General features: G+C 35.2%; 1 protein-coding gene across 5 annotated transcripts; it reads left to right on the forward strand.

Moving 5' to 3' along the window:
• On the forward strand, window positions 1-27,809 carry LOC114260828 (diphthamide synthesis DPH2 family protein). 5 transcript variants are annotated; one of them, XM_082874954.1, is made up of 10 exons: window positions 1-345; window positions 20,722-20,923; window positions 21,074-21,182; window positions 22,023-22,380; window positions 22,985-23,054; window positions 23,219-23,286; window positions 23,989-24,104; window positions 24,195-24,301; window positions 25,866-26,005; window positions 27,237-27,809. In XM_082874954.1, exons 2-10 carry the CDS (start codon window positions 20,823-20,825, stop codon window positions 27,491-27,493), a joined length of 1,326 nt encoding a protein of 441 aa, XP_082731080.1. In that variant the 5' UTR covers window positions 1-345; window positions 20,722-20,822; the 3' UTR covers window positions 27,494-27,809. The 5 variants fall into 5 exon arrangements, with proteins under 5 accessions (XP_082731080.1, XP_082731077.1, XP_082731076.1 ...); XM_082874951.1 differs by having other exon boundaries at window positions 16-345; window positions 20,715-20,923; XM_082874950.1 differs by lacking the exon at window positions 1-345 and adding an exon at window positions 19,304-19,807 and having other exon boundaries at window positions 20,715-20,923.
• The last annotated feature ends 92 nt before the right edge of the window (window positions 27,810-27,901 follow it).

Here is a 27,901-nt window from a genome sequence, read left to right on the forward strand (position 1 = left end):
GTTGCTGCCTTTTACGCTTCGTCTATTGCTCTCGTGGTGGCTATTGCCTTCAAACCACCGTTCGTCGCCACACTCCGCCGTTGAATGACTGAACCCGCCGCCACCATAACCACACTAAGAACCCAAATTTGACAGATTAGGGCGGGGCGGAGGTTTCTTTTTACAAATTAACTTTATACGTATACATATATCTATCTGCCCCAAGCTTGCAGTGCAGAGCAGTGTTTGTCTCTTCTGAAGTAAAGCTTTCTCGCCTCTCCAGTAATGGAATTGGAATCAAATTACGAAATTTCCCGCACTGCCACCTTCATCCGAAGCCGCAACTTCACTAGAGTCGCTTTGCAGGTCATATTTCTCTCTCTACTACCCTTTCAATTTTCTTGTATAAACCTCAAAAGCCCTAGCGAAATTATTATTTTTTCCTTTTTTTTCTTTCCCTCTGTTCGGTTAGGTAGAAAACTGGCACTCTGTTTGGGAATTTATTAAATAAAAGAACTGATTAGATAAGTTGGAAGAGAAAAGAGAAGAAGTTGTTTGAATAAATAGGAGAGAAAAGTAAAGGAAAAAAAAAAAAAAAATCATGTTATATTACCAAAACAATTTTTTGTAGGTGCTAGTTTGTGTTGTTATTTTATTTATTTATTTTTATCTGAAGTCAATTTTTTCCCCCCAAGTGGAAGGACTCAAAATGAGGGTAATGAGGGAAATGAATTTCTCTCACTTCATCCTATTTCTTTACTAATCCAAAATAAGGACAGAGAGAACAAGGAGAGATTCAAACCCAAGACCAAGTGTTTCCTATGTGACAAGTCACACTGGGCAAGAGAGTGTCCCAAGAGGCAAGCTCTCAGTGCCATGATTGAAGAATGGGAAAAGGTGGAGACTTCACAGATAGGATCTCTACAACTACTCGGTGCCATCGAATCGAAGTCTACTACATTGACGTAATGGGATAACAGTTTTATGTACGTGGATGCCAAGATCAATGGGAAGGCGACCCAAGTCATAGTAAACACAGATGCATCGCACAACTTCATCAAGGCCGAGGAGGCCAAGAGGCTTGGTCTGAAACTTGACAAGGGTTAAGGATTGATGAAGATAGTAAACACCAAGGCAAAGCCCGTAGATGGCATGGCTCGAGGGGTTAAGCTGCACCTTGGTGGGTGGCGCGGAGAAGTCAATTTTTTGATAGCATCACTCGATGACTATGACGTGGTGCTAGGGATGGAATTCTTATGGGAGTTCAACGTGGCACTATTACCTCGCAACAACACTATGTGCATTATGGAGGTTAGGTCTTGCATGGTCCGAATGGTGGGTAAGCTAAACACTAAACAGTAAACTCAAACTTTTGTTAGCTATGTATATCAAGTTGGGGATGGACAAAAAAGAGGTAGTAGGCATTGCCAAGAAGATGATTGGCTCTACAAAAGATAGTCCATTGCCATGCAAAGTTGTTAGGTCATCGATAGAGCAAGTAGATAAGGCAAATTTAAGAAGGCCCAAGTCAAGGAGAAAACTTGCGGCTTTGAGGAAGAAGGCACAACAAGGGCTTTGCGAGCATAAGTGGGGGTGAATGTCACATCTCGCCAAATTACCTAGAAAGAATTGCCTACCAAGAGGAAATCTCAAAGAAGAGAGGCTAATGGAATATTTTGAAAGCTCCTGGAAAACTTGAGAAAATATGGGAATATGGTACATAATTCTATAATGTACATTGAAGGATTTAAGAAAAAGTTCTAGAACATTTAAGTGAATATTAGAGGGATGGAAGCAATAGAAGCTTCTAGAACCTCAGAGAAATGAAAGTGGTAAAAGATCCTTGTACCTACTTCTAGAATGAGATAGAGGTTTGTATAAATATTTTTAGGAAAAATTCTGAAAATTCTAAAACCCTCTTGTAGGATAAGGAAAGCTTCCATGAGAAATTTCTCCATAGTCCTTTTCTTGTATGTTCTGAAATATTCTAGAGAAGGCCTAAGATGCCTATAAATAGGAGAGGGGTTCATTGGCTCCATCAATAATCCAAGAATTGTATAGCTTTCTCATAATGAATAGAAGGCATTCTCTTAAACTCTCTCTGTCTCCCTACTTGTCTTCTTGCAAGTTTGTAAGTTAGGCTGATTTAGTATCACCAAGTAAGACTTATGATTGTCTAAGTGCCGCACAGATAGCTTGGAAACAACCAAGGTCGTGACACGTTGCATCCTTCAATAGTAGGGGTGTGACTTGAAAGTAATAATTTGCATCCATCTCTTTGCAGATACTTTTTTCCTTAGATGCAAACACAACCTTACCATACTTATGGCAGTCACGAATTCCCACTTCATGTAGATTAACACATGAAAAACTTGATCACTCCTTATTTTCTAGTATTTTAGAAATTATACCCCCAACCTCCTTCCTACTTACACTTCCATTCACATGTAGTTTCAACTGCCTCAAAAGATCTTCTTGTATCTTTCTTACATTGTCATTTTTCTGACAAGATATCAAAATAACAATGCCAAACCTATGTTTTTAGCCATCTTCTACATGTAACTTCTTCAATAGAGTTGTTTTGCCTATTCCTTCAATTCCAAAAATGCCAATCCTCTTCGAGTCTTTATCTAGGAATTTTAGTAGCTTTTGTACATTGTTAGTGAGTGAATTCAGCTCAACAATGTTGGTAGCAACAGGTGGTGGTCTCGTAGTCATTAAATTGTCATGTTGCTTTAGTTTGTTCATGTCAGTCTTTAGCTTAACCACTTCCTTCGTTGTGTCAATAATGCTTTTGCTAAGCTTTCGGAGCTTCTAGAAAGGGCACATTCCACACAGGCACTTGTTGGCTTTTTTGTATCTTTGTTTAAGATCTTCAGTTTTCCATTTAGTCCTCCTCACTTTAAGAAACCAATTTCTGCATTGATTTGTTATCTTCATTGCACTCATATTCTGGCTTATATGTGTCTCCGTATCTATTTTCACTTCTGAAAGATCATCTGACTCATTGATGAGCTCCTCATAATTCTCGTCCAAATCACACACATAGTCAAAGTGGGGCTTAAAGCAGTTGTATGCCTCTTTGACAGCGATAGTTCCAACAGACATAGCACCCCCAGCAACTGTTGCCATCCTACAAAATCAATTTTCTGTATGTAGTTACTAAAACTTACAAGCACCACACTTAATATGATTTTTACCAAACATGACAGAATTTTATGAAGTAACTATTATTTTTCAATGAAAGCTGGAATGACATGCATATTCACAACAAAAATGCTCGGGACCTCCAAAGTTGGGGACCCATGACCCCCAAAATGATGTGGACCAATCATGTGTTTTTTTTTTTTTTTTCTTTCTTTCTTGGACCAATCATAAGGGAGTAAGGGTTGTGGGGGTTGTGTTTTTTGAGGGTTTGTAGCATTATTGTATTCTCAAATCATTTCTTAGTTATCGTGTTGATAGAAATTCTCATGATAATTTTATAATTATTACATTAAGAAGTATTAATAATCTACAGAAGTAAGAGGAAATGGGCATTTTGGAAAATCAAACACTTGTGCCCCATTCTTTGCAAAACAGAAGCATGTATTTTATTTTATTTTATTTTTTTGTGATATTTATGTGTAGATTTTAATAGGAGAATTTATTGTCTAATAGGTTATGTGATAATTAATGACATTTTTCATCAAACACTATTAAAAAAAAGTCACAAATTTTTAATTTTTAGCAACAATCTGAAAATTTTCATAAAAAAGTCATTAACTACAAGTTTTAGTGATAGTTTGAAAAAATTGTCACAAAAAAATTATTAATTTTCAATTTTTAGTAACATATACAAAAAAAAAAAAAAATCATCACAAAAATATTAGGCTTATTTGGTTTGTATCTCAAGATACAATTTTTTAGAACAATTTTTAAAAATTTTGTTTGGTTCAAATTTTTTGAAAAAAATTTCTAAAATCATTTTCGCTCTCCTACACATCAATTAATCACTTTTTTCTCTCTCATCTTTCTTTCTAAATCACTTTTTCTCTCACACACATTTACTTAACTACAACAAAATATCAAATCATACCAAACTCCCAAACATTAAATTTTTTTTTTCAAAATATATAACCAAACAAACCAAAAAAAATTCAAACTCTCTCACCAAATTTTTCTTTTAAAATTTATCTCAAAATACAAATCAAACACACCAATTATTTTTAACAACAATTTTATTATGACTAACTTTCAATATTATTTTTTATTTATTTATCCAAGGGAAGTAAATACAAAGAAAGGAAAGAAACAATAGGCCTTAACAAACAAAAGATGACCCAATCATATCAGCAACTAGCCGGCTTGCAATCTGGCTAGGAGACAGCTTTTATAAACACACTCCTTGGATTGATGCCGGTGGATTAGATTAGGCTTTGTTATATTTAAGTTTAGTTTTCGTATGTTCCCACTTTATTTCATTCTCTAAGTGTTGGTGCTTATTTTTTTCCTATGGATAAATTATTCCGTTGTCCCTTAATTTGACTCTTGGTATAATTACACCCCAGTAGAATTAAAAAAAAAAAATTAATGAAAAAATTTATAATTTTAATTAATAATATTTATAAAATTTCTTGTTGATTTGTAATTATTTTTTTAAAATGCCACTGATGTGATATTTCCCCTATATTTTTCTTATAGACAAACATTTTTTTCCCTTCAATTTTTTGTGTTGTGTGAAATTTAGTCCAATTCATAACATTTGTTCAGAATTTTAACAGAAATTAAGGGCAAAATAGTCCATTCAAAAAGGTATGGACCATTTCCAATTGAAAATTTGTATTCGCACATCTCAGAAAATTTCAATACACATGGTTTATGTCATTCAAATATAAACTTCTATGAACAAGTCAAATGTTCGGATATAAACATTCGAACGAAAAAATAGTTGTTCAAGTATAAACTACTAAAACAAGGTTCGTGGGGAAGTCTCTCTCTCTAACTGAGAGCTTCTCTCTCTAGGTCACACCTAGGGCTTTTTTGGGTTTATCCCAGGTCTCTGGAGTTTCTTTCTCACAATTTTATTGGCCCTCACCCATTTTGATATGCCCTCCATTTCTCTCTCAACCCAAGCAGAAACCATCTCTCTACCTAAATCTCTTTCCCTCATTCTCCACAACTTTCCATCTCAATCTTTTCCAGGTCTTGGTTTCTATTCCAAGCCCTGTTAGTCCGAAAGCTACAATGGCGGCTGATCCGTCTAGGGGCCACGATTTAGTCACACTGGAACTTGAAGAGGGCACTGACGAGTGCGAGGATAACTCCTCACTATGCCTTATTGGGAAAATTCTTACCTCCAAAGCTTTGAATAAGCAAGCGGTTTATCGAATTCTGCATAGGGGCTTAGAAAACACGAGCAGTGGTGTCCATTACGTCCTGGCCCGATAATGTTTATTTGTTCAAATTTGGGGATGAAGAGGACAGAGCTCTAATCTTAAGAACTACCCCTTGGTCAGTTATGGGAAATCTTCTGGTTCTGCAACCTCTGCAGATTGGTAAGGCTATCTCGGAGGTGGATTTCACTTATTCTCCATTCTGGGTACAAGTTCATGGTCTCCCTATGGAGAAAATGACGCGTCGGAACAGGCATATTATCGCAGAAACTATTGGAAAGTTGGTTGGGGTTGAAGCCCCTACTGATCGCTTGTTACTAGCAAGAAGTTTCCTGAGGATACGAGTGGAAGTCAATATCTCTCTTCCCCTCCTTAGAGGCTTTCTACTCAAAAGACAAAAATCAGATTCGACAGGAAAGACTGATCTGTGGGTTGAGTTCAAGTATGAACGTCTATCAGATTTTTGTTATGATTGCGGAAGAATTGGCCATGATAATAAGTCCTGCAAGTTTGTAACCCGTGAGGTCGGAAAATTATCTAGTTATGGCCCTGAGTTGAGAACAGGAGTGGCCAGCAATTTGGGTTTAGCGGTTGAATATTATCGTGATCAGATAGATGATTTGGAAGATCACCTCTAACCCATCCTCTCATAGAAGAGGATTCTGATTCCGGCAAGTAGGAGTGGCGTGCATGGGCTATTAGAGACTGGTCAGGCTAGTACTGCAGAAAGAGTGGAACCACGATCTCCTCTGCCTCCATCTTCTCAGCCAGCAGTAGTAGTGCCTTCTATGGTGACACCTGTCTTGTTTTTTTCTACACCAGGGGGAGGTACCAGTGAAGATAGAACAAAGGTAATTACTTTGGGCCCTTCTACTTTGATGAGTGAGGAGCTTTATACTCCTGCAGTCCAGCCCCTTAAACCCATCCTAACCATGGTTACACAGGGGCCCAATATCACCTCTAAGCCCACCCCTTCTAGCAATAGTATGGTGTGAAGCCAAAGCCTAAGTCAACCTGCCTATTATGTAACTGAGCCGTCTGATAGCCCTACTTCTCAAATTAGCCCACAAGGGCTTTTCCCTAGCTGCACCCTTTCCACAATTCAAAATGACTCACCCAGCCTTCCCTCCAAGCCCATCTCTATTTCCCTTTGTCCAGATGCTCCCGAAGGCTTGTTATCCGCAGCCTTTACTGGGCTATCCTTAAAGAGGAAAGCTTCTGATGAGACTTACCTTCTCCCTACCCCTCCGAAAACCCTTAAGCTAGATTATCAGAGCTTAAGCGCTCCCTTATCTTTAGCCCCCGTCCCTATGGTTGAAAAAGGCAACATCCCCAAGACACAGGGGAGAAGAGGGAGGCCGTCAAAGAACAAGGCCACATTGAAGACTAAGGCCTCGCCACAGTTGAAATTGGTAGATGTTGCAGTGCACAAAGATGTTTCTGGGTTTTTGGCTGAGTCTATCATGTGCTTTCAAGTTCTTAAGTCTTATCCTATGGAGAGCCCCTTGGATGATGGTACACGGGTGGTGGTAGCTGACCCTCAACAGCCACAAGCCCTATGTCAATAATCAGCCGGAACTGTCAGGGGATTGGGCGACCCCTGACAGTCCGGATCCTCCGAGGGTTGTGTACAACCCATCGCCCAGGTATTGTTTTCTTAATGGAGACAAAAAATCGGAGATCGAGATTAGAAAGAATTAGACGGAGTTTGCATTTTCCTAATAGTTGCTATATGGAGCCCGAGGGTTTGGCGGGGGGTCTAGCCTTATGGTGGACGAATGAGGTGGATGTTGATATCAGAATCAAGGATCCTAATCTGATTAGGTCTGTTATCTCGGGCCCAGGTTTGGAGTGGTTAGCAACTTTTATTTATGCACCTTCACGTCCCCAGCTGAGAGATGTTTTCTGGGATTGTTTGCAGTCCATTGCCAGTGAGAACAGCAGGCCGTGGCTTTGTATTGGTGATTCCAACGAGATTGGATCTGTTTGGGAAAAGGAAGGCGGAACATGGCCCAGTCCTAGGCGCATCGAAAAGTTTCAAAAAGTGCTATCGGACTGTGCATTTCTGGACTTGGAGTTTAACGGGTCGGTTTTTACCTGGTCGAATCATCAACATGGCTCGGACAAAGTCAGTGAAAGGCTTGATAGGGCAGTTGCCACAGTGGCGTGGAGAGAGATGTTCCCTTACGCCCAAGTGATCCATGAAACCTTCTTAGGTTCTGACCACTGTCCATTAGTCCTTAACTTTTGTATCCCTCCAAAGAAAGTCCCTAGACTGTTCAAGTTCGAGTCGATGTGGACCACATCTCCGGAGTGTAAAGATGTTGTTTTAGCCAATTAGCAGTGTCCTTAGGTTGGATCGTCTATGTTTCGTCTGAGCCAAAAGATTTCTAGTTGTCGTTGGGGCTTGAAAAAGTGGAGTTTGAGAGAGTCTGGAAATAACAAGTTGAAAATTAATACTCTAAAGGGCCATTTAGCACATCTTCAAGCTCAACCTTCTTCGGTGGAGAATGATCAATGCCCAAAAAGGAGTTCAGGCGGAATTAGAAGTCATCATCCTTTGAGAAGAGATGCACTTGCATCAGAGGTCACGAATTCGTTGGCTACAGTGTGGTGATCATAACTCCTCTTTCTTTCATGCCTCACTTACCCAACGAAGGTAGCGAAATCAGTTGGTAAAATTGTTAGATGGAAATGGTATGTGGTTAACCTCGGATGCGGATATTGATTCTCATTTGGTTAGCTATTTCTCTACCCTCTTCAAGAGTGATCAGACAAGGGATTTGGCTCCTTCTCTTTCAGTAATGGGGCATCTTGTCACTAAAGATATGAACCGGAGGTTAACCAAACCAGTCACTGACTCGGAAATCAAAGCTGCTGCCTTCCAACTTGGTTCTTTAAAGGCCCCGGGGCCAGATGGCTATTCGGGAGTTTTCTATCACAAATACTGGGATGTGGTAGGTGTAGATGTCTGTGAGGCAATCAAATGTTTTTTACCATTGGTCACCTCCTCAAGGAGTGGAATCACACCAATTTAGTGCTAATTTCAAAGGTCCAAAATCCCGAGACACTTTCACAGTTTCGGTCAATTAGTTTGTGCAACTTCAAGCTCAAAATTGTGTCTAAAATTCTACCCAACAGACTCAAACCAGTGCTTCAGAATATCATTTCGCCTCAACAGTCGGCTTTTGTTCCTGGCAGATTAATTCAAGACAATATCATTGTGGCCCATGAAGCTTTTCATCACTTGAAACTGAAGAAACGAAGTGCTGTGCATGAAATGGCGGTCAAAATTGATTTCAATAAAGCCTATGATCGTGTTCAATGGGACTTTTTGCGAGCAATAATGAGGAAGATGGGTTTTGCTACTGTTTGAATTTAATGGGTTATGGAGTTAGTGTCCACGGTCTCTTTCTCAGTGTTTGTAAACGGTCTAAAACGAGAGGTTGTAGTTCCTTCACGGGGTTTACGACAGGGTGACCCTCTGTCTCCGTACCTCTTTGTTCTTATTGCCGAGAGTCTGTCATTGTCCCTGTCCAACGGGCTTCGTGAGAAACTGCTTTCGGGAATCACAATGCGAAGAGGCTGCCCCACTATTACTCATTTATTTTTTTCGGATGATGCCCTTCTTTTTGGTAAGGCAAATAGGAGGGACTGTCAGGCTCTTAAGGCAATTTTGGATGCGTATAGCTTTGCCTCTGGTCAGTTGATTAATTTTGAGAAATTAGGAATTATCTTTTCAGCAAATACACCTGAAAGTGTGAAGTCCGAAGTCAATGCTTTACTGGGGATGTCTCCAACTACCCAAGGGCCAAAATACTTGGGCCTTTCCTTGTTTTGGGGTAGATCGAAGTCAGAAGCTTTTGGTTATTTGATTGAAAAGGCAGTCACCAAGATGCAAGGCTGGAAGCAGAATTTGCTATCGCAAGCAGGGCGGGAAGTTTTGATTAAATCGGTGATTTAAGCGATCCCGGCCTATGTTATGGCCTGCTTTGCTTTTCCTAAGAAATTCTGTGTGCGACTTAATTCCTACATCAGCAACTTCTGGTGGGGGGCTGATCCATTGGATAGAGGTATTCACTGGACCAGCTGGACTAGTTTGGCTTGGACAAAATCTCAGGGTGGTATGGGGTTTAGAGATTTCCATTCCTTCAATCTTTCCCTTTTAGCAAAACAAGCTTGGCGACTCCTCAAGCATCCTCACTCTTTCTGTGCTAAGGTGTTAAAAGGACTTTACTATCCTCATTTAGATTTTCTCTCAGGATTGAGGGACAGGAGGCCATCGTGGTCATGGGCTAGCATTCTTCAAGGTCGTGAGCTCTTAACCAAGGGACTCTGTTGGCAAGTTGGCAATGGCAAATCTATCCTTTTTTGGAAGGATAAATGGGTACCTCAGTCCCATAATTGTCAAGTTCTCAATCCTCAGCCAGGGGACTGCTACATTCAAAGGGTCAGCGAGGTAATAAACCTGAATCTCCCGGAATGGGATTCTGTCAAATTGCGAGAGTTGGTTGGAAGTGAGGAAGCTAGCTCTATCATGACCATTCCCATATCCTTAGTTAACCAAGATGACTCTCTAGTTTGGCACCACACCAAAAATGAGAATTTCGAAGTTAGAAGTGGGTACCAGAGTGTTCAGCGGGAGTCTCAGTCAAGGGCATCCTATGGGGCTTCTACTTCAGTTCAGCCACCTGCAAAATTTTGGAAGCTGATCTGGTCTCTTCCAGTGCCTCCCAAAGTCTGAAATTTCTAGTAGAGGGAGTGTACTAACAGTTTAGCTACTAAAGAAATCTTCATCGCCGAAATTGTGCTCCTTCCCCTTCTTGTCCTATCTGTGGTTCATGCCCGGAGTCTATTGAACACCTTCTATTTCAGTGTAATTGAACTAGGCCTGTGTGGTTTGGGTGTGATCTCGGTTATTTATCGGGGTTCACTTCTTCCTCTCCTGCAATACAGTGGACTCAGGCAGTTCTCCAGAGTTGTCCTAATGATCGGGATCGTAAAGAGCGATTGGGCAAGGCGGCCACAGTTGGGTGGTATCTTTGGAAGGCTCGTAATGAGTGGGTTTTCAATCAATCTGAAGTGGACCCGGTGCAAGTCATCAGACAATCTTCTTTTCTCTGGAGGAGGTCTGCTCGGTGGTCGCTTTGGCAAATTCTTCTCCTGTAACTGTTAATTCAGCGGTCCAGATTTGCAACAGATGGACTCCTCCTCCTCACGGTATGTTTAAAGTGAATTGTGATGCTTGCTTTGCCTCCAAAGGCAAGAAGACTTCTTTGGCAGTGATTTTGCGGGATTGGAAAGGTCAGCTTATTGATGGTGTTGTCTCCACAGTCCACACATCTTCTGTCACTCAAGGGTGTATGTTTCTCCAGGCTCTTGGACTCTCAAATGTCCAGGTGAAAAGTGATTGCAAATCAGTCATTGACTTATGTGTTGCTGAACTGGTTCCTCATTGGGAGTGCCTTGCATACTTATCTGACATTCGGTCCATGGGCCAAGCTTCTTCCTTGTCCTTCTCCTAGGTGCCTAGAGCAGCTAATTCTGTGGCCCATTGGCTTGCCTCCTCAAGGCTGCAGGATGCTCTCTCTTTAGATTGGATTCGGAATCCTCCTCTGTCTTTAAGGCACTTGCTAGTTTTTGATTCTCTTGTTGCTTGAGAGCCTTTCCAGTTTAAAAAAAAAAGAGAGTATAAACTACTAAATATTTTAAAATTTTATTTTTGTTTAAAAATTTATATCTAAACATTTAATTTTTGTACTAAAGTTTATATCCAAACAACGCAAATGGTGTGTACATAGATTTTTCATAGTCTACAAATTGAATTATCTTTTCAAATTAGATAGTAATCTCTCAATCATTTTGTGAAGAGTGAATAAATTATTATGCTCTTTAATTTCAATCCAATTTGTAAGGGCATTACCAATTAGATAAAATTGACACTGTGAAAATTTTATATTATTAAAATGACAAAGATCAAATTTACACAAGAGATAAATTGTAAGGAACACGAATGTAATTTGTCATTTTCTTATTCTATCCTATACCAGACTTCATGTTGTCAGATTTTTTCTTATATTTTGCCTACAAAATGAATAAATTACAACTATACCTTTTGAGATTTATTTAAAATATGAATTATTTCATATGTTTTTAGACATTACAAATACGCTTGTCAAAAAAAAATTATTTAAAAGAATTAATAGAAAATGAAATTTCTAACTACTCTTCAATACGATAATAAAATTATCTGAATAATTAATTGAAATATGTTTTGAGCATCATTAAAAAGTATTAATGAATTTGATAATTTATTAATAAAAATGGCCATTTATTATGCAATTAGAAACTTGAAGAAGCGAGATGTAATTTCTAAAATTATAAAAAAGAATTCATATTTTAAACAAATTTAAAGAAATATATTTGTAAATTAGTAAAGAAAAAAAAAAATACTTAAATGCATTCCGCTAGCTTTCGTTACCCATTTTTTTTTTTTTGGCTTCTATGAACTAAACTAAACTCTTCACTTCGCTTACCTGGCAATTGGTTAAAAACTTAAAAAAACACTATTAAAAAAAAATTAATTTTCCTGTGTACTTTTTACATATTTTTTCGTAAAAAATTAAAAATTTAATTAAAATAGTTAGTTCCCAAATCATTTGAAAATGAAAATAAAAATGCATGTAATATTACAGTAGGTAAACTATAAATACATTCTATGAGATTTGATTCAAATATGAACTGTTATAAGCAGAAGCATTAAACAACCTGGTATAGACTCCCGAATTAAAATAAGAGAAATTTCAATTCAATTGAAGTTTTTAAAAATAATTACAAATTAATGACATACTTTATAAATTTTAATAATTAAAATAAAAAAAAACCTTTTTTTTAAAATTTATAAATATGCAATTATTTTGTGAAAAATTCACTAAACTGTAATTTTCTCATTAAGTAAGTTATAATTCCAATTTTTAAGTTGTAACAAACTTCCTTATTATAGTTTTACCTAACCATTTGAGAAATTCTTATACCTTTGTCAACAAATTTTTGTTCGCCAAACTGTATCGCTGTAGGTTTTGGCAGATCAAAAGGTGCTTTAAACTAGCACTAATGAGTTGGCATCTATTTTTTTTTTTAAAAAAAAAGATGCACAACATCACTGTGGCAGTGGGCCGCTTCATTTTCCTAAAAGAAAAAGAGACCTAGAAAGTGTAGAATATATATATATATATATATATTTTTGAAAAAGATGAGCGAATAATTTGCTGATTTTCTCAAAATTACACTTAAACTTTTCGTCTTTCTTTTTTAATTTTTCTTCTTGGGTTTATTGTTAAAGTTATCCCAAACAGCAAACTCCTAGAATCTAGGCTTCTTTTTCATTCAACTCAAGGCGAATAACCGACATCGAATCGAAAATACATATATTCATTCAGGTAAATCCAAGTGAGTCCTGTCATAAAAGCATGGATATGCCTGTATATCTCATCTCCCAAATCTTAAAGAAGACAGATCTACAATTACTATGGTCCTGTTTGGTAGAGCTGTGAGAAAGTACTTATAGCTTATGATTAAACAGCTTATAACTTATAACTATGAACATAAGTTGATTTCTGACTTATAAATTAAGCATCTCCTGTCCCACTCAAAGAATAAACTGATTTCTAACTTCTAAAAAGCTATAAACTATAAGTTATATGCTAAACCAAATACATCAAAATAGTTTAAATTAAGCTGAAAGCTGAAATAAGCAGCTTTTAAGCTGCACCAAACAGGCCTATATATCACTGCAGACATGAAGCTTTCATTTTCAAGAAATAAAGAAGAAAGAAAAATGGAGGCGCATTTACACTAGTGTACTAGTGTACAAGGACGAAAAATCTACTGATTCAACGAGGACTAAACTCCTACTGCTTCAATGGCTAGCATTCATCAGAGAGTGAAATATTATATATAGAGAACAAAAATCTAGCAGCATACTTGTAATTGGAAACAGATCTCCCTCTCTCTCTCTTTGGCAAAGGGCAAATGATCGATCGGGGTGTTCTCGTAATCTCCTCACAGTCTACTTAAAAAATTTGCCAAGTCAATGACAAGTTGGCTGCCCCACTTGCCTTGAAACATCAGGGTGTTGCCGGAAACACGGGTTATAATTTTTTTTTATAAATTTATAAATTTCTTTTTAAAAATGGACTGAATTGTAATTTTCTGAAAAAAAAAAAAGGAAATGTCAGCATTGGAGACAACATTTACCTAAATTACTGGGCTAATTAATTATAATTTGCACTTTTACATTTTACATTTAATTTTATTTTGTTCATTGGTTTTTTAATTGTTTCCATCAAAGACTTTGTTTGTTTGCCAAATGAGGTTGGATGTGATTATTAATATGATGAGATTGAATGTGGGGATTATTAGTGCGGTTGTATTAAATTGGAGATATAAAATAAATTGTGTTTGTTTATGTAATAGTATGATTATATTAGTTGATTGAGATTAAATATATGAAATTTCGTTACCTAAAAAGTGACTTTGTTTTCCTTGTAAAATGATAGACAACACAGTCACTTCATTTCGAATCTCATGAGATTGAATTTGAATATCACCACTATATGGGATTAGGAATGGCAACGGGGTGGGGTGGGGTGGGGTGGGGTGGGGTGGGGTGGGGTGGGGCTGGGGATCACACTCCCCGTCCTCAATCCCCGATGGTAAAATTTTCCCTGTTCCCGGCCTCGATTCCCGATAGGAAACCTATCACCGCCCCCTAATGGGGATCAGGTTTCCCCGGCCCCGAAATTCCTCGGACCAAAAAAAAAAAAAAAAAAAAAAAAAACAAAGAGGGAGAGAGATCAACAACATCATCAACATCACAAACAACATTATCAACAACATCATCAACTTCAGAAGGAGAGATCTGGTCTGAGTATAGAGAGAGAGAGATTTGCTTGTCGATCTCATGGCGTCAATCTACTCTAGCGTATATCTACTCGTCTGAATTCAAAGGGCAGACCTGATCTGGCATCGATTTGCTCGTTGCCCGTCGTCCTCATATCTCTTTGCTCGTCGTCGTCAGAGATGGCGCTTGTCGTCGTCGTCGTAGTCGGAGGTGGCGTCTCAGACGGTGAGGAAGATAGAGAGAGAGTAGAGGGAAGAGAGAGAGAGAGAAAAGCAGCTATGAAATGAAACAAAAAGATAGAAATGAGAGATGAAATAAGGGAGACGGAAACAGATAATAAAATATATATTATATATATATCAGCTCGGGGGACATACGGGGCGTGGCCGGGGCTTGGGCACTTATCACCATCCCCGCCCCGAAATTGATCGAGGATTGATTTTTGAATATCATCCCCGTCCCGTCGAGGGTATTTTTCGAGGAAAACCCGTTCAAATCGGGATTCGGAGATCGGGTCCCCGTCGGGTCGGTTTCAAATTGCCATCCCTACATGGGATTGCTAGTCCCCATATTCCTAATCCAATGTCCATGACTATTTCTCTAAATAAACATGATTCTTGTAGCTCCCACGAGATTGGTAACTAACCCATGGGCTACGAAGGAAAACAAATAAGGTCTTAGATTTTGACTAAATAGCAATTTGGTCTATTTGCTTAGGGTTATTCTATTTACACACCATCAATTCTTTCAGTACAAACTATTTACTCAGTTCACACCGCATACAAATTAAAACTTTTGATTTTGTCTCAATACACACCACTAATTTTAAAATAATATTAAATTACCCTCATCTTCTTCAACAAACCCTAACCCTAACTCTTGCCCACCGCCGGCCGTCAGCCACCGATTGCCAACCCTAACCTTTACCCAACCCCTCCAATTTATGGAGGTTGCTTATCTCTTTTTGAGATTTTATGATACCGCTGTACTGAATTGATAAGATCTTTTATTAATTTTATAGTGAATATTTTATTATTTTTTCAAAAAAAAAAGAAAAAGAGAATGGCATTGATGCAAAAATTTTATTATTAGTATCTCATTAATAGAAATGACATTATATTTATGGGGAGTCTTACACATATACATAATTTTCATTCCATAAACATCGGTAAGAGATGAAATAAATCTAGTGGTACAAAGTTTTTACCAAAGTGATAATCAATTTTTTCAAAGTAATGTGTAATTGCTCATAGCATTGGATTGTATATTGTCTTGTCATAATTTATTTTAGCAATAACATCAACCTTGGAAAGTTCAAATGTTTTGATTTTGCTCAAAGGTTAGTCGAATTGCAAAAGCAGTCAGTTGTTCCAGCAAATTGTGATTCCAAGTGAAAGACAAGGAAAGGTGTAAACATAAAAATAAAACCAAAATTCCTTATTTTGTTGGTTTAGTTGATTAGTAATGAAAAAATTGAAAAATATCAAGAAAAAATAGTTTATTTTTCAGATTAATAGAATAATTTTTTGTGTTTGAATTCTTGCTCCTAATATTATTTTTTAAGAAGATTGCATTTTTTTTATTTATATATGTTCTCCAAAATGATTTTTTTTTGATAATTTGGTTTCGGGTAGATGGTCTATTTGTAACTGGGTAGGGTTTTGACCTCGACCTTTTACCCGTTACGAGGTCTCCTCAACCTGACACAAAAGTTGCAAACCAACATCGTTGTTGTTGTTAGAGGGTCGCGGTTGGATTATAGCCAAATTTTTTTTAATTGGCCATCCATTTATTAGATGTATGGATTAGAAAAAATTAGTGCACATCCGTCTATTAAATTGGCGGTTGCGGATAAAGTAAATTGACGGATAGATGTGAGTCGGTTTGATAATTTAAATTTTTATAAATTTTGAATAGGGCATTGATTTAGACTATCTTAAAACACTCACTCCCACAACCTCTTCACACACATGGAGGTTGGGAATTGGGTAAGAAGAGAAAAAAATAAAAAATAAAAAAATTGACCAATCAAAACTAAAGGGGGTCAAGGGGGTGACCCCCAAAGGGATCTCAATCTTTATTATTTTGAATATAACACAATAAATTATCAATATTTTTTTTTTTGGATAATAATTCAACTCAACATAACTAAAAGATTATTAAATAAATTGTCAAATAACAATAATAAATACATATAAGAAAATAATATATTATCAAAGTTATTGCATTACTTTTTTTTTATTCAAAAAATCTTTTAATTTGATTTTTTTTTAAATGACAAAATTAAACCTAATATTTTTCACACAAAAATATCAAATATCAATCTTTGCCATTTGATAAAAGGATTTCCAAATTAAAAACAAATTGAAAACACAACAAAATATCTAAATTCTTTTTCAATTAAAAACACAAATAAAATATCTAAACAAATTAAAAATATAAAATCTTATAAATTATTAGAAATGCTTGCAGTTTGACGGTTTAATTGAGACTAAAAGTGTCTCAAATCTACCGTCCGTCCAAAACTTGACAGATTAAAAAAAATGAAGGATAAATTACACTGACACACCTGAGGTTTATATTTATTACTGTTCCCCCCTCACTTTTTGGAAATTATATCTCCCTAAGGTTTAAAGTTTCATTACAGATTCAAAAGCTTCTATTTACACACACAATATACACTTTCTACACATCTCCCTCACTACACTTTTTACACACTCCCTTCATTAAGTGTGTGTATAAAGAGGGTTTAGTGTGTGTAAATAGAAGCTCCCTACAGATTCCTTTCTTAGCAATTGAATTTTTTTAAATACCAATTTTGTCCTCACTGGGTAAATTACATTGACACCCCTCATATTTTAGAAATTACAATCCCCTCCTTAAGGTTTAAAGTAGCATTACCAATTGCCCCATTTGTTAGTATTAGTTGTAAAAAAAATAATTGAAAAAAAAATTATTTGAAAAAAAATTAATTGAAAAATTTTTGTTAGCAAAATTTTTAAATTTTTGTTTAAAAACCAACGTAAATTCATTTTTCGAATTTACGTTTTTTTCCTTAAATTTGCAAATTGAGACAACAATTTATAAACCAAAAAAATTATTAAACAAGTTTTTATAACAGTTTTTTAAAATTTTTGTAAATATAAATTGAAAACTGAAAATGAAATGATTACCAAACAGGCCTCAGATGGTAAAGTTGTCGTAAAATTAACAAATAATTAAATAAGTTACCAACGTAACAAATGACTTGTCAAAAGATTTTTAGGCTATGTATAGTTTGATTTTTAGAATTTTTTTAAAAAAAATTAAAAATTAATTTGGTTAAGAAATAAAAAATAAAAAATAATTATTATTTAAGGGTAAAAAATAATTATCATTTTAACTTTTGGGCAGGTTATATATATACGTATGACTGTTTCAGTTTAATATGTAAAAAATTATTTCTAACTACCCGAAAGATAAAAATTATATAAAAATGATAATTATTTTTTATTTTTTATTTCTTAACCAAATTAATTTTTAATTTTTAAAAATTTTTCTAAAATCAAACAATATATAGCCTAAGAATCTTTTGATAAGTCATTTCTTACGTTGGTAACTTATTTAATTATTTATTAATTTTACGACATTTTTACCATCTAAAACCTGTTTGGTAACCATTTCGTTTTCAGTTTTTAATTTATATTTATAAAAATTTAAAAAACTGTCATAAAAACTTATTTGATAATTTTTTTTGGTTTATAAATGGTTGTCTCAGTTTGTAAATTTGAGGAAAAAATATAAATTCAAAAAATGAGTTTACGTTGATTTTTAAACAAAAATTTAAAATTTTGACTAACAAATTTTTTTTTTCAATTAATTTTTTTTAAAATAATTTTTTTCCCAATTAATTTTTTTTCAATGATTTTTTTTTTCCAACTAATGGGGGCAATTGGTAATGCTACTTACCTTAGGAAGGGAATTGTAATTTTTAAAATGTAAGAGATGTCAATGTAATTTATTCAGTGAGAACAGAATTAATATTTAAAAAAATTAAATTGCTGAGAAGAATCTATAGTGAAACTTTTAAGCCTAAAAAAAAAAAATATAATTTCTAAAAGTTGAGAGAGGGAATTATAATAAACATAAATCTCAGCGTGTCAGTGTAATTTAGGGGTGAGCAACGGATATATTGATCCGCCAAAATCGACCAAATCGAACCGATCCGTCGTATTTTGGAAGGATGCGTGATGACGAGCAGACGGTTGCGGATTGATTTTTTCCAATCCGCCAATTTGGCGGACGGATGGCGGATTTGAGATTCCTTTGGCCGCAACCGAACCGCCAAACCGCGGGCATCTCTAATAATTATAAGACTTTATGTTTTCAATTTGTTTAAATATTTTGTTTGTGTTTTCAATTAAAAAATAGTTTAAATATTCTGTTGAAAAAATTTTTTCAACTTGAATATATTTTTTGAATTGAAAAAAATAAACGTATTATTTATCTATATTTTTTGGTTTTTAAATTTAATTCTAAAAATAATAAATAGAAAATATAATATATGCTGGTTGATTTTTGTTTTCAAAAACATATATAGATGTAACAATGCAGAGACATACAATTTCTACTATTGCCCTGTTCATGGTTTGGGTGGTTTGAATTGTTATTATATTTTAAAAACCACAAATTGTAATACTTTATGTGGATGAATCATGCTGTGATTGTAATATGTGGATGAATCATGCTGTGATTGTAATATATAAATGAGCCATGCAGTGATTGTGATATTCTAAAGTTTCAAACTTTTTTTTTTTAGATGAGACATACAGTGATTATAATAGTTTTTTAAGTCATTGACTGTAATATTTTCTTTTCTTTTCTTTTTTAGGAAGTGTACAAGTTGAATTATGTTGAAAATTTATAAAATCTTAAACCACCAAACCGATTGGCATCCATCCGCTAAACTGCCAATCTGCTCAATCCACATTCACCGAATTAACGGACAGATACGGATCAATTTGGACAGATACGGATCAATTTGGACAGATTCACTAATCTGACATACGGATGACGAATTAAAAATTCCATGACCGCAACTGATCCGCATCCAGCCCCTAGTGTAATTTACCCAAAAATAAATCTACAATCTGTCAGCTTATTATCACGCATCTATTCTGGGACAGATCGGTTCGGTTGAACACTGATCAGAATATCCGCCGACCTTAGTGGCTGCCTTTTAAGCTTCGTCTATTGCTCTCGTGGTGGCTATAGGCTTCAACCACCGTTCGCCGCCACACTCCGCCGTTGAATGACCGAACCCACCGCCACCATAACCACACTAAGAACCCAAATTTGACAGATTAGGGCGGGGCGGGGGTTCCTTTTTCCAAATTAACTTTATACGTTATATTTATCTGCCCCAAGCGTGCAGTGCAGAGCAGAGCAGTGCTTGTTTCTTCTGAAGTAGAGCTTTCTAGCCTCTCCAGTAATGGAATTGGAATCGAATTACGAAATTTCCCGCACTGCCAGTTTCATCCGAACCCGCAACTTCACTAGAGTCGCTTTGCAGGTCATATTTCTCTCTCTACTACCCTTGCAATTTTCTTGTATAAACCTCAAAAGCCCTAGCAAAATTATTATTTCTTTCTTTTTTCTTTCCCTCTGTTCGGTTACGTAGAAAACTGGCACTCTGTTTGGGAATTTAGTAAAGAAAAGAAAAGAACTGATTAGATAAGTTAAAAGAGAAAAGAGAAGAAATTGTTTGAATAAATAGGAGAGAAAGGTAAAGAAAAAAACAAATCATGTTATATTACCAAAATAATTTTTTGTAGGTGCTAGTTTGTGGTGTTATTTTATTTATTTATTTTTATCTAAAGTCATTTTTTTTCCCCCAAGTGGAAGGACTCAAAATGAGGGTTATGAGGGAAATGAATTTCTCTCAATTCATCCCATCTCTTTACTAATCCAAAACAAGTGATATGAACAAAGAGAAATAAGTTTCTTTTATTTTCTTCCCAAATCATGGGATGTGAATGTAAAGAAAACAAAAGGAAATAGACTGGGCAATTCTTCATGTGAGAGGTTGTTTTGATTACTGGACTCTGAATGTTTCAACTGAACTGAACTGAATGGATTGGGTTTTTTTTTTTTTTTAAACAGTTCCTTCCTACGTTTTCCTTGCCAACCAACAGCAGGGTTAGTCTTCTGTTTGGCTGATGTGAAAACAGAAGTGAAGAACATAAAATTGAACTCTAGATGTATTGTTGATTTGGTATTTAAAACGTGAAACCTCAACTTGACGTAGTCTATTAGGTGTAAGTTTCTTGTGCTTCAAACGGAGGAAAATCTAGGATTTGGAACCTTCTACCTCACCCTAGCCATTTTCTAGTTTTTTCGAGGTATCCACACAGGATATGTTATATTTGTTTTGATTGCTTGATTATTTGAATATGAGTTATTGTTGTTTGAATTGTTAGTTCCCAGATGAGTTATTGAAGGATTCTACAAGAGTCGTGAGTGCTCTGCGTGATAAGCTTTGTTCTAGTGAAGATAATGCAAGTGATAAGGATGTTGGGTTGTATGTAATGGCAGATACAACTTATGGCAGTTGTTGTGTTGATGAGGTTGGAGCATCTCACATTAATGCAGACTGTGTCATTCATTACGGACATACATGTCTTAGTCCGTAAGTAGCGTTTGATTTTTCCTTTTGTTAACTTTGAAAGTTTGGAAATAATGAGGCTTATTAATTTTATTGTCTGTGCTGTTTAAGTGGCTGAACCGTAAATTTCATAGGTTTACTTGTATTTAAATTATTCTCTTTTGGGTGCTACAGGACATCAACTCTTCCTGCATTATTTGTTTTTGGGAAAGCTCCAATTTGTGTATCTAACTGCTCAAAGAATTTGTCAAACTATGCATTGACCAGTGGCAAGCCTGTTGTGGTATGTCAAGTATTTTTGTTTTTGGGTTCTTTGATTAACTTCTTTGACAACATGTGTTTAAAACTTTTAGGACTTAATAACATGGAATTCATTGTTATCAAGACAAGCTTGAGCAAGTAGTCTATTATGAATTTATGCAGTAAATGACCCTGTACAATATCCACTACAGAAGAAATGCTTTGATAGCATGTCAATGTGATGTTGCAGTAGGAATTGTGGCATTTTGGTTATATAATCTTTTGTTCTAATAGAAAGATTTTTCTTCTGGATTAATATTTTAGGGAGAATTACACCTCAGTGTGTTTTTTCAAAAAAAAAAAAAAAAAAAAAATTCAAACTAATGATAAAGTTTATAAATATTAATAATTAAATTCATAAACTTTTTCACTAATTTGTAAATATTTTTTCAAAACCCCACTAATGTGTGGTTTCCCAAATATTTTATCATTACTGTTGCTTTGTTCATAGCTCAGATGTGGCATAGTTGGATATAACTCAGATGTGCCGCTTTACATAGTTGTGGTTGATTACAAATTTGTTTATATTCATTGACAATTTTTTTTTTTTTTTTCCCTTAAGTTGCGTTCTCCTTCAGGCTTTACATAGAAACCTGCTCTAAAAGATGTATTCTTTTCTTTTCACTGTTGACATGTTTGTTGTTATACTTGTATAATGTAGCCTGCTAAAAACCCAACTTTAAATTTGTTATTTGTCAAAAAAATAAAAATAAATACCCAACTTTAAATTTCTGCTGCTGTCAAGAACAAAAAGGAAAAATAATCTGTTGCAATGGCTAACTGTCTTATCTTTCTTTGTTCAATTATTTTCCCTGAAATGCAGGTCCTTTTGGGACTGGAATATGCATATGCAATACAGGATATTAAAGAAGCATTTACAATTGAATCATCAAAACCACATGGGTCAACATCCAAATTAGAATTGTATTGTGCTGATGTTATTCGTTCAGTTATGGATCCATCTGAAAATGTCAAAACTTCCAGTGGGCACCTGGGGTTGGATGGTAGCCTTGCTACTGATCAAGGTTCTAGCAACACAATTTGTACACTACATAGCATTGGCGGCTTGTCTTGGAGTTTACCTGAGGGATGTAGAATAGAGGACTGTTTGCTTTGTTGGGTTGGTGCTGACAATGCAGCCTTTGCAAATGTTGTTCTGACATTCAATGGATGTGAAATAGGTAACGGATCCTGTGTTTTTTAACTTTATTCCAAAGCTCTCCCATGTACGGAAAAAAAAGCTTTCCCATGCTACTCCTTTTAAAATTTTTATGTAAATAGAATCTCAATTCCAAAAAATGTATTAAAACGAGGCAAATGGCATTTTTATAAATCTATTGCTTAAATATGCTTTCCTTAAACTGTGTGGATGGTCAACCGTGCCACTTAAAATGGGATGGAGATAGTTACTACTGAGTTCTTGTGTGTCTGCATATCCTTTGGGCCTGTCTGTCTTTTAAAATTTGATTTGCTTACACATTCATGCTGCTAACTTTTCTACCCTTTTTTCCAGTCCCTAATATGATTCACTATTTCTTTTTTATTTGGAAAAAAATCTATGCATTCAAGCTGCGTCGTTATTACCCCTGCCCCTTTCTTTTATAGTCTGTTATTGTTACTAGTTTTGGAGAAAGAAAGGTTGATTCCCTATCTATTTTAGTCATTGGCCGTTGAAATATTGTGATTGATTTTTTCTACCCTTGATATTAATTTCCAGATCAGATGAGCATGATGTCTTGTCTATTTAACTTGTCCTGTATCTAATTTTGTTGGCACTGGCCTCAGTCAGATATGATGCCGCAGAAAATCGCTTAGTGACTGATGTATCTCACCAGAGAAGGATTCTGAAGCGTAGGTATTATTTTTAACATATTCTTATCCATTTCTTCCCTTTGAAGTTAAAACTAGTTTATGGCATATTGCATGATATGGTTGCCTATAGCATTGCCTTTGTTGAATTTTCTCATACTATTTTGTTGTCTTATCAAATCTTTTACTTTGTGCATAATGCTTATGCAGATATTACCTGGTTGAGAAGGCAAAGGATGCTAACATTATTGGGATATTGGTAGGAACTCTTGGTGTAGGTATGTTCTAAGATACTTCTACTGTACTTTACTGTTCTATGCATTGATATCAGTTTCATCTTTTTGCTAAGCTTCAAAGCTTCACGTTTTGAATTCATACTTGTGGCTTGCTAACCACGCTCCAAATAAATTTTTTGGCTTTATTGCATGCATTCATTGCTAAAAGTAACGAGTAAAAGCAAAAAGGATATTTACAATGCTTTGGAAATAATAATTCTGATCACTAATTTAGTTTTTCTCCTCAACACCATGCCTGAGGCTAAATGAAGTAAACCTGAATGAATTGCATTGTTACTGCTGTTGCATTTTAGAAGTGATTTTACAGCTGCCATGTTAGTCTTGTTTACTATTGAATACAGCACTCATGATCTGTCAATTAGGTTATATTTTTTTTGTAATTTGTGTTCAGAATGGAATTTATTCTTATGAAGTCCATAATTCTTCACAAACTAACCTTTATTGATATTTTTGCGCAATTATTTTTCTATTCGCTGATTATTTGAAAAAATCAACCTCGGACAAATTGATAAGACCTGTTAATTTTTCCTTTTCAGTAGCATACCTTCAGATAATTTTATGATTGTGTATCTCTTTTCATGAGATAAATTCAGTTTTCTCTTTTATGTAATTTATTTATCTCTCTGAGCATGAATCATCTTACTTTCTTGAAGATTGACATTTTATTTTAAACTCTTGATGCAGCTGGTTACTTGCACATGATTAATCAGATGAAGGGGTTGATCACCAGAGCTGGAAAGAAAGTCTATACTCTTGTTATGGGAAAACCAAACCCTGCTAAACTTGCCAACTTTCCGGAGGTAAACTTTGATGAATGCAAGCAGATGATTTTCTATTTTCGCTAGAGATTATAATACAAAATGTTGTAACAAACTTTCTTCTTTCTGCAGTGTGATGTCTTCGTTTATGTTTCTTGTGCACAAACTGCTCTTTTGGATAGCAAAGAGTTCTTATCTCCTGTTATTACCCCTTTTGAAGCCATGATAGCTTTCAGCAGGTATTGCCAGAAAATTCCCCTATTTATTAGTCAAATTATTAGTTAATGGTTCTTAACTCCATCTTAACCCGTTCAGTCTTTCAAACCATCTATTAGCATTTTGTTATAATCAGTTTGGCCTCATGGCTTTTCTGCTAGTCTAGTTTTTTCTGCAATAGGCACGTGTGCAAAAAGAATTTGCTCCCACGCATTGTCAGTATTCCACCACATGTTCTGATATGTATTTGATTTTTTTTTTTTTTTTTCTTCTATAAGCATCTTGCAAAGCTGAAACTCACATCATCTATGATATGTCTATTTTGATATTTTAGTTCAATTCACCTATCATGTTTCACAAATTTAATCTGATTGGATGCCTCAAATTTGTGAGAAATCTTTATCCTAGATACTTCTTTGTTCCACAAATCTATGAAATGACTTATCAGAGAAAATATCTATGTAGTTAATTTGTTTCTGCCTACTTTTTTATTTACCTGAAGGGAGTCCCATTATCCCATACAAGTTTGCATTTTGCGGATCCAAATCTTCTCCATTACGTAGTTGTGATAGAGGATCTCTATTACATCATCCAGTGGTTCTGAAATAGTCGTATCAAGTTATCATTATTTCAAATTAAGAAAAAGTCATTACAACAATTGACTTTTTTTTCTTTTTTATAAATACATTATTATTATTATTATTATCATTTTAAAACTATTAGATGATGTAATGTAGAGGATCTCAATCCACATTTTGCAATTTGAATGTGGAGAAATTGATGTGTAGCAATATATTTTGGTGCAAAGTCCATTAGCACTTGGATGTATAAATGGCAGCTTAGTGCACAAAGATCCCACCACTGGGATCTGTGAAGGGATAGATGTACGCTGCCTTCCGCATGTCGAGAAGCTGTGTTTCGTACTGATGAATGGAAATAAGGAAGTAGAGTAAAACTTGGGGATTAGATTAGATGCTCAAAACAATAAATTAGTTGTGTGGGAAGGGAGTACTTGTCTAAAATTCGTGCTTAAAGCATTTTGGCTGTGTTCGGTGGAGCTTTCCAAACATGATTCCACACCTTGGTTTGAGTGCTCTGTTTGTTTACAATTTTCAAAAATTGATTCCACACCCACTTTTGAAAACATGTTTACCCAATTATCCTCCCGGATGTTCTCCCGGACGTCTGGCCAGTTGACCAAAATAGTGTTAGTGTTTTTTTTTTTGGGCACTTGTTATTTTTATATTTTAAATAAAAAATATTTTCGGAATTTTTTTAAATTTTTTTATGAGCTTTGACTAGAATTTTGGATTGTGTGTTTAGTTATGAGTTGTAAGTTTTTGAATCAAATATCATGTCACATCACTCAATTCAAAACTCATTTCAAAACTCATAACCAAACAAATTTTTCACACTCAAATCATAATTCCAAAACTCACAAATTTAAAATAAAACTCTATTCTTAAATTATAATTCTAAAACTTTACCAAAAGCTACCTTTGATTCTCTACAATTATTGTATTTCATCAATATCCTTGCTTAAAATATTATTTTTTCTTTTTCTTTGTTTATGATTTTATTCCCCAGAGGAAGTCAATGGACAGGAGCTTATGTGATGGAATTTCAGAATTTGATGACTTCATTTCCAATGGAATTAAGAGACCAATTGGAAGAAGCACGATTTTCATTCCTTCAAGGTGGATATGTAGAAGATTTTGAACTGGAAGGTAACTTGTTTGCTCTTTTGGCATCGTTGTCTGTAGTAGTAATGAGTTGTTTGGAAACAATTAAGAGAAGCCATGGTAGAGTCATTCATTATTTATTCAGACTTGGCAAAAGAGTGAGAAACAATTAAAAGATTGGTAAAACTTCTTATTATTTATTTTATAATGTTTTTGAATAAAAAGACTAAATTTCTTCTAAATTGTACTGAAAGGTGACATAGTTTGAAATTATCTCATGCAAAATAGTTTAAGTTGCCATCAGATGCATCGGAATTAGCTATAAGCTAAATAAGTAGGGGACTAGAATGTCTCCTCCCTCTTGGAATTATTCTATTTTTCATTTTTTTTTGAATATTGATTCTCCTTCTCTTTTAGATTTCTTTTCTTTCCTTCTTATTTTCAAGAGTATTTGTACAGGATTGGTCATTTTTTGGTACCATAGTAGGTCTAAGAATGAGAATTTACTTATGAATACATTGTTTCAATTTTTTTGCTCAATTTTTATTTGCAAAGATGCTTTCAAATAAAAAAAAAGGGTTCTGTGAACATATGGGCTTTGTATTTTATAATGGATTATAATGAACTGTTTATTTTCCTGTTGTTAACTGCAATTTTGAACTTCGAGGTCAGGTTTTCCAACAAGAGGAGATTGATGTATCTTTTACCGTAACCTTGAGAATATGCAATGGCAATTGATTTTGGTCGTTAAAGTTATACTTTTATGAATTTCCAACAAGGGGGTATTGATGCACCTATTTTTGCCAATATGGCAATTTTGTTCTTCAGGGTTGTGAAGAAAGAACCTGCACAAAAACCCACTTCATACCTCAAATTATTTAGCTGTTTGTTTCCTTTAATATATCCCTTTCCTAGATCAATAAGGATTATCCGGTGATAAATGTTGTTTACAATAAAATTATTTATATTGATTGTCCCTGCCTTATTGATATGGCCATTTTAGTTTTTAGATTAGAAAACACTCTCCGAAAGGCAGAGGGAAAATCTTTACTAGGCGATTATTTATTTTTCTACTTGTTTTCCGTGTCCATTAATTTCCTCGATGAAAACTCACTCTCTTATTTATTTATTTATTTCCTATTTTTCTGTAGGTAAGACGGATAAAATCATACATCACCCGAGTTTACCTCGGTTTTTTTTTCTACATATGACAGGAACATGGTAAATGTAATTAATGTTTATAATATTTCGAATATTTGAATGTGTGGGTTATCAGAGACCAGTGAGGAAAATGAAGATGGAACTCTTGCCTTAGTGAAAGCAACAGAGAAGGCTCTTCAGGTGAGCGACAAGGACCCTAAATCTATAATCAAGGGAACAGCTAAATCTGGGGCAGAGTATCTTGCATCTCGATCTTATCACGGTCTTGACATTCAAAGCAACAGTTCCTTGCCGGAGCCCTTTTTAATTGGTAGAACCGGGAAGGCTTCAGGGTATGAGGATGAGAAAAGCAAGCAACAGAGCTTGTCATGACTCTGCCTTTGAAAACTCTGTGTGTGTGTGTGTGTGTGTGTGTGTGTGTGTGTGTGAGAGAGAGAGAGAGAGAGAGAGAGATGGGAAAGATCACCCAAAGTCATCAGGTTTTTTTTTTCTTTTTTTTTTTTTTTTGGGGGGGGGGGGGGGGGGTTTGGCGCGCTTTTGGGACCAGTTTGTTTGTTTATGTTGAATTTGGGAGGAAAGAAAATATTAGGGTTTATTAAAATTGAATATGCAAAACAGTGTATTTGGTTGACAATGTCCAACTTTGAAGCATGAATAAAGTTAGGCCATTTACAAATGGTTTGGTCAATTGTTTCCTTTATATTGATTGGCCAATTATAAATGTTTGGTCAAAGAGCATTTATTTGAGAGACAGACAACTAAAATTAATCACATGGAGTT

This window comes from Camellia sinensis, chromosome 6, assembly GCF_055761805.1.
Source record: "Camellia sinensis isolate YWXY chromosome 6, ASM5576180v1, whole genome shotgun sequence".
Lineage (NCBI taxonomy): Eukaryota > Viridiplantae > Streptophyta > Magnoliopsida > Ericales > Theaceae > Camellia > Camellia sinensis.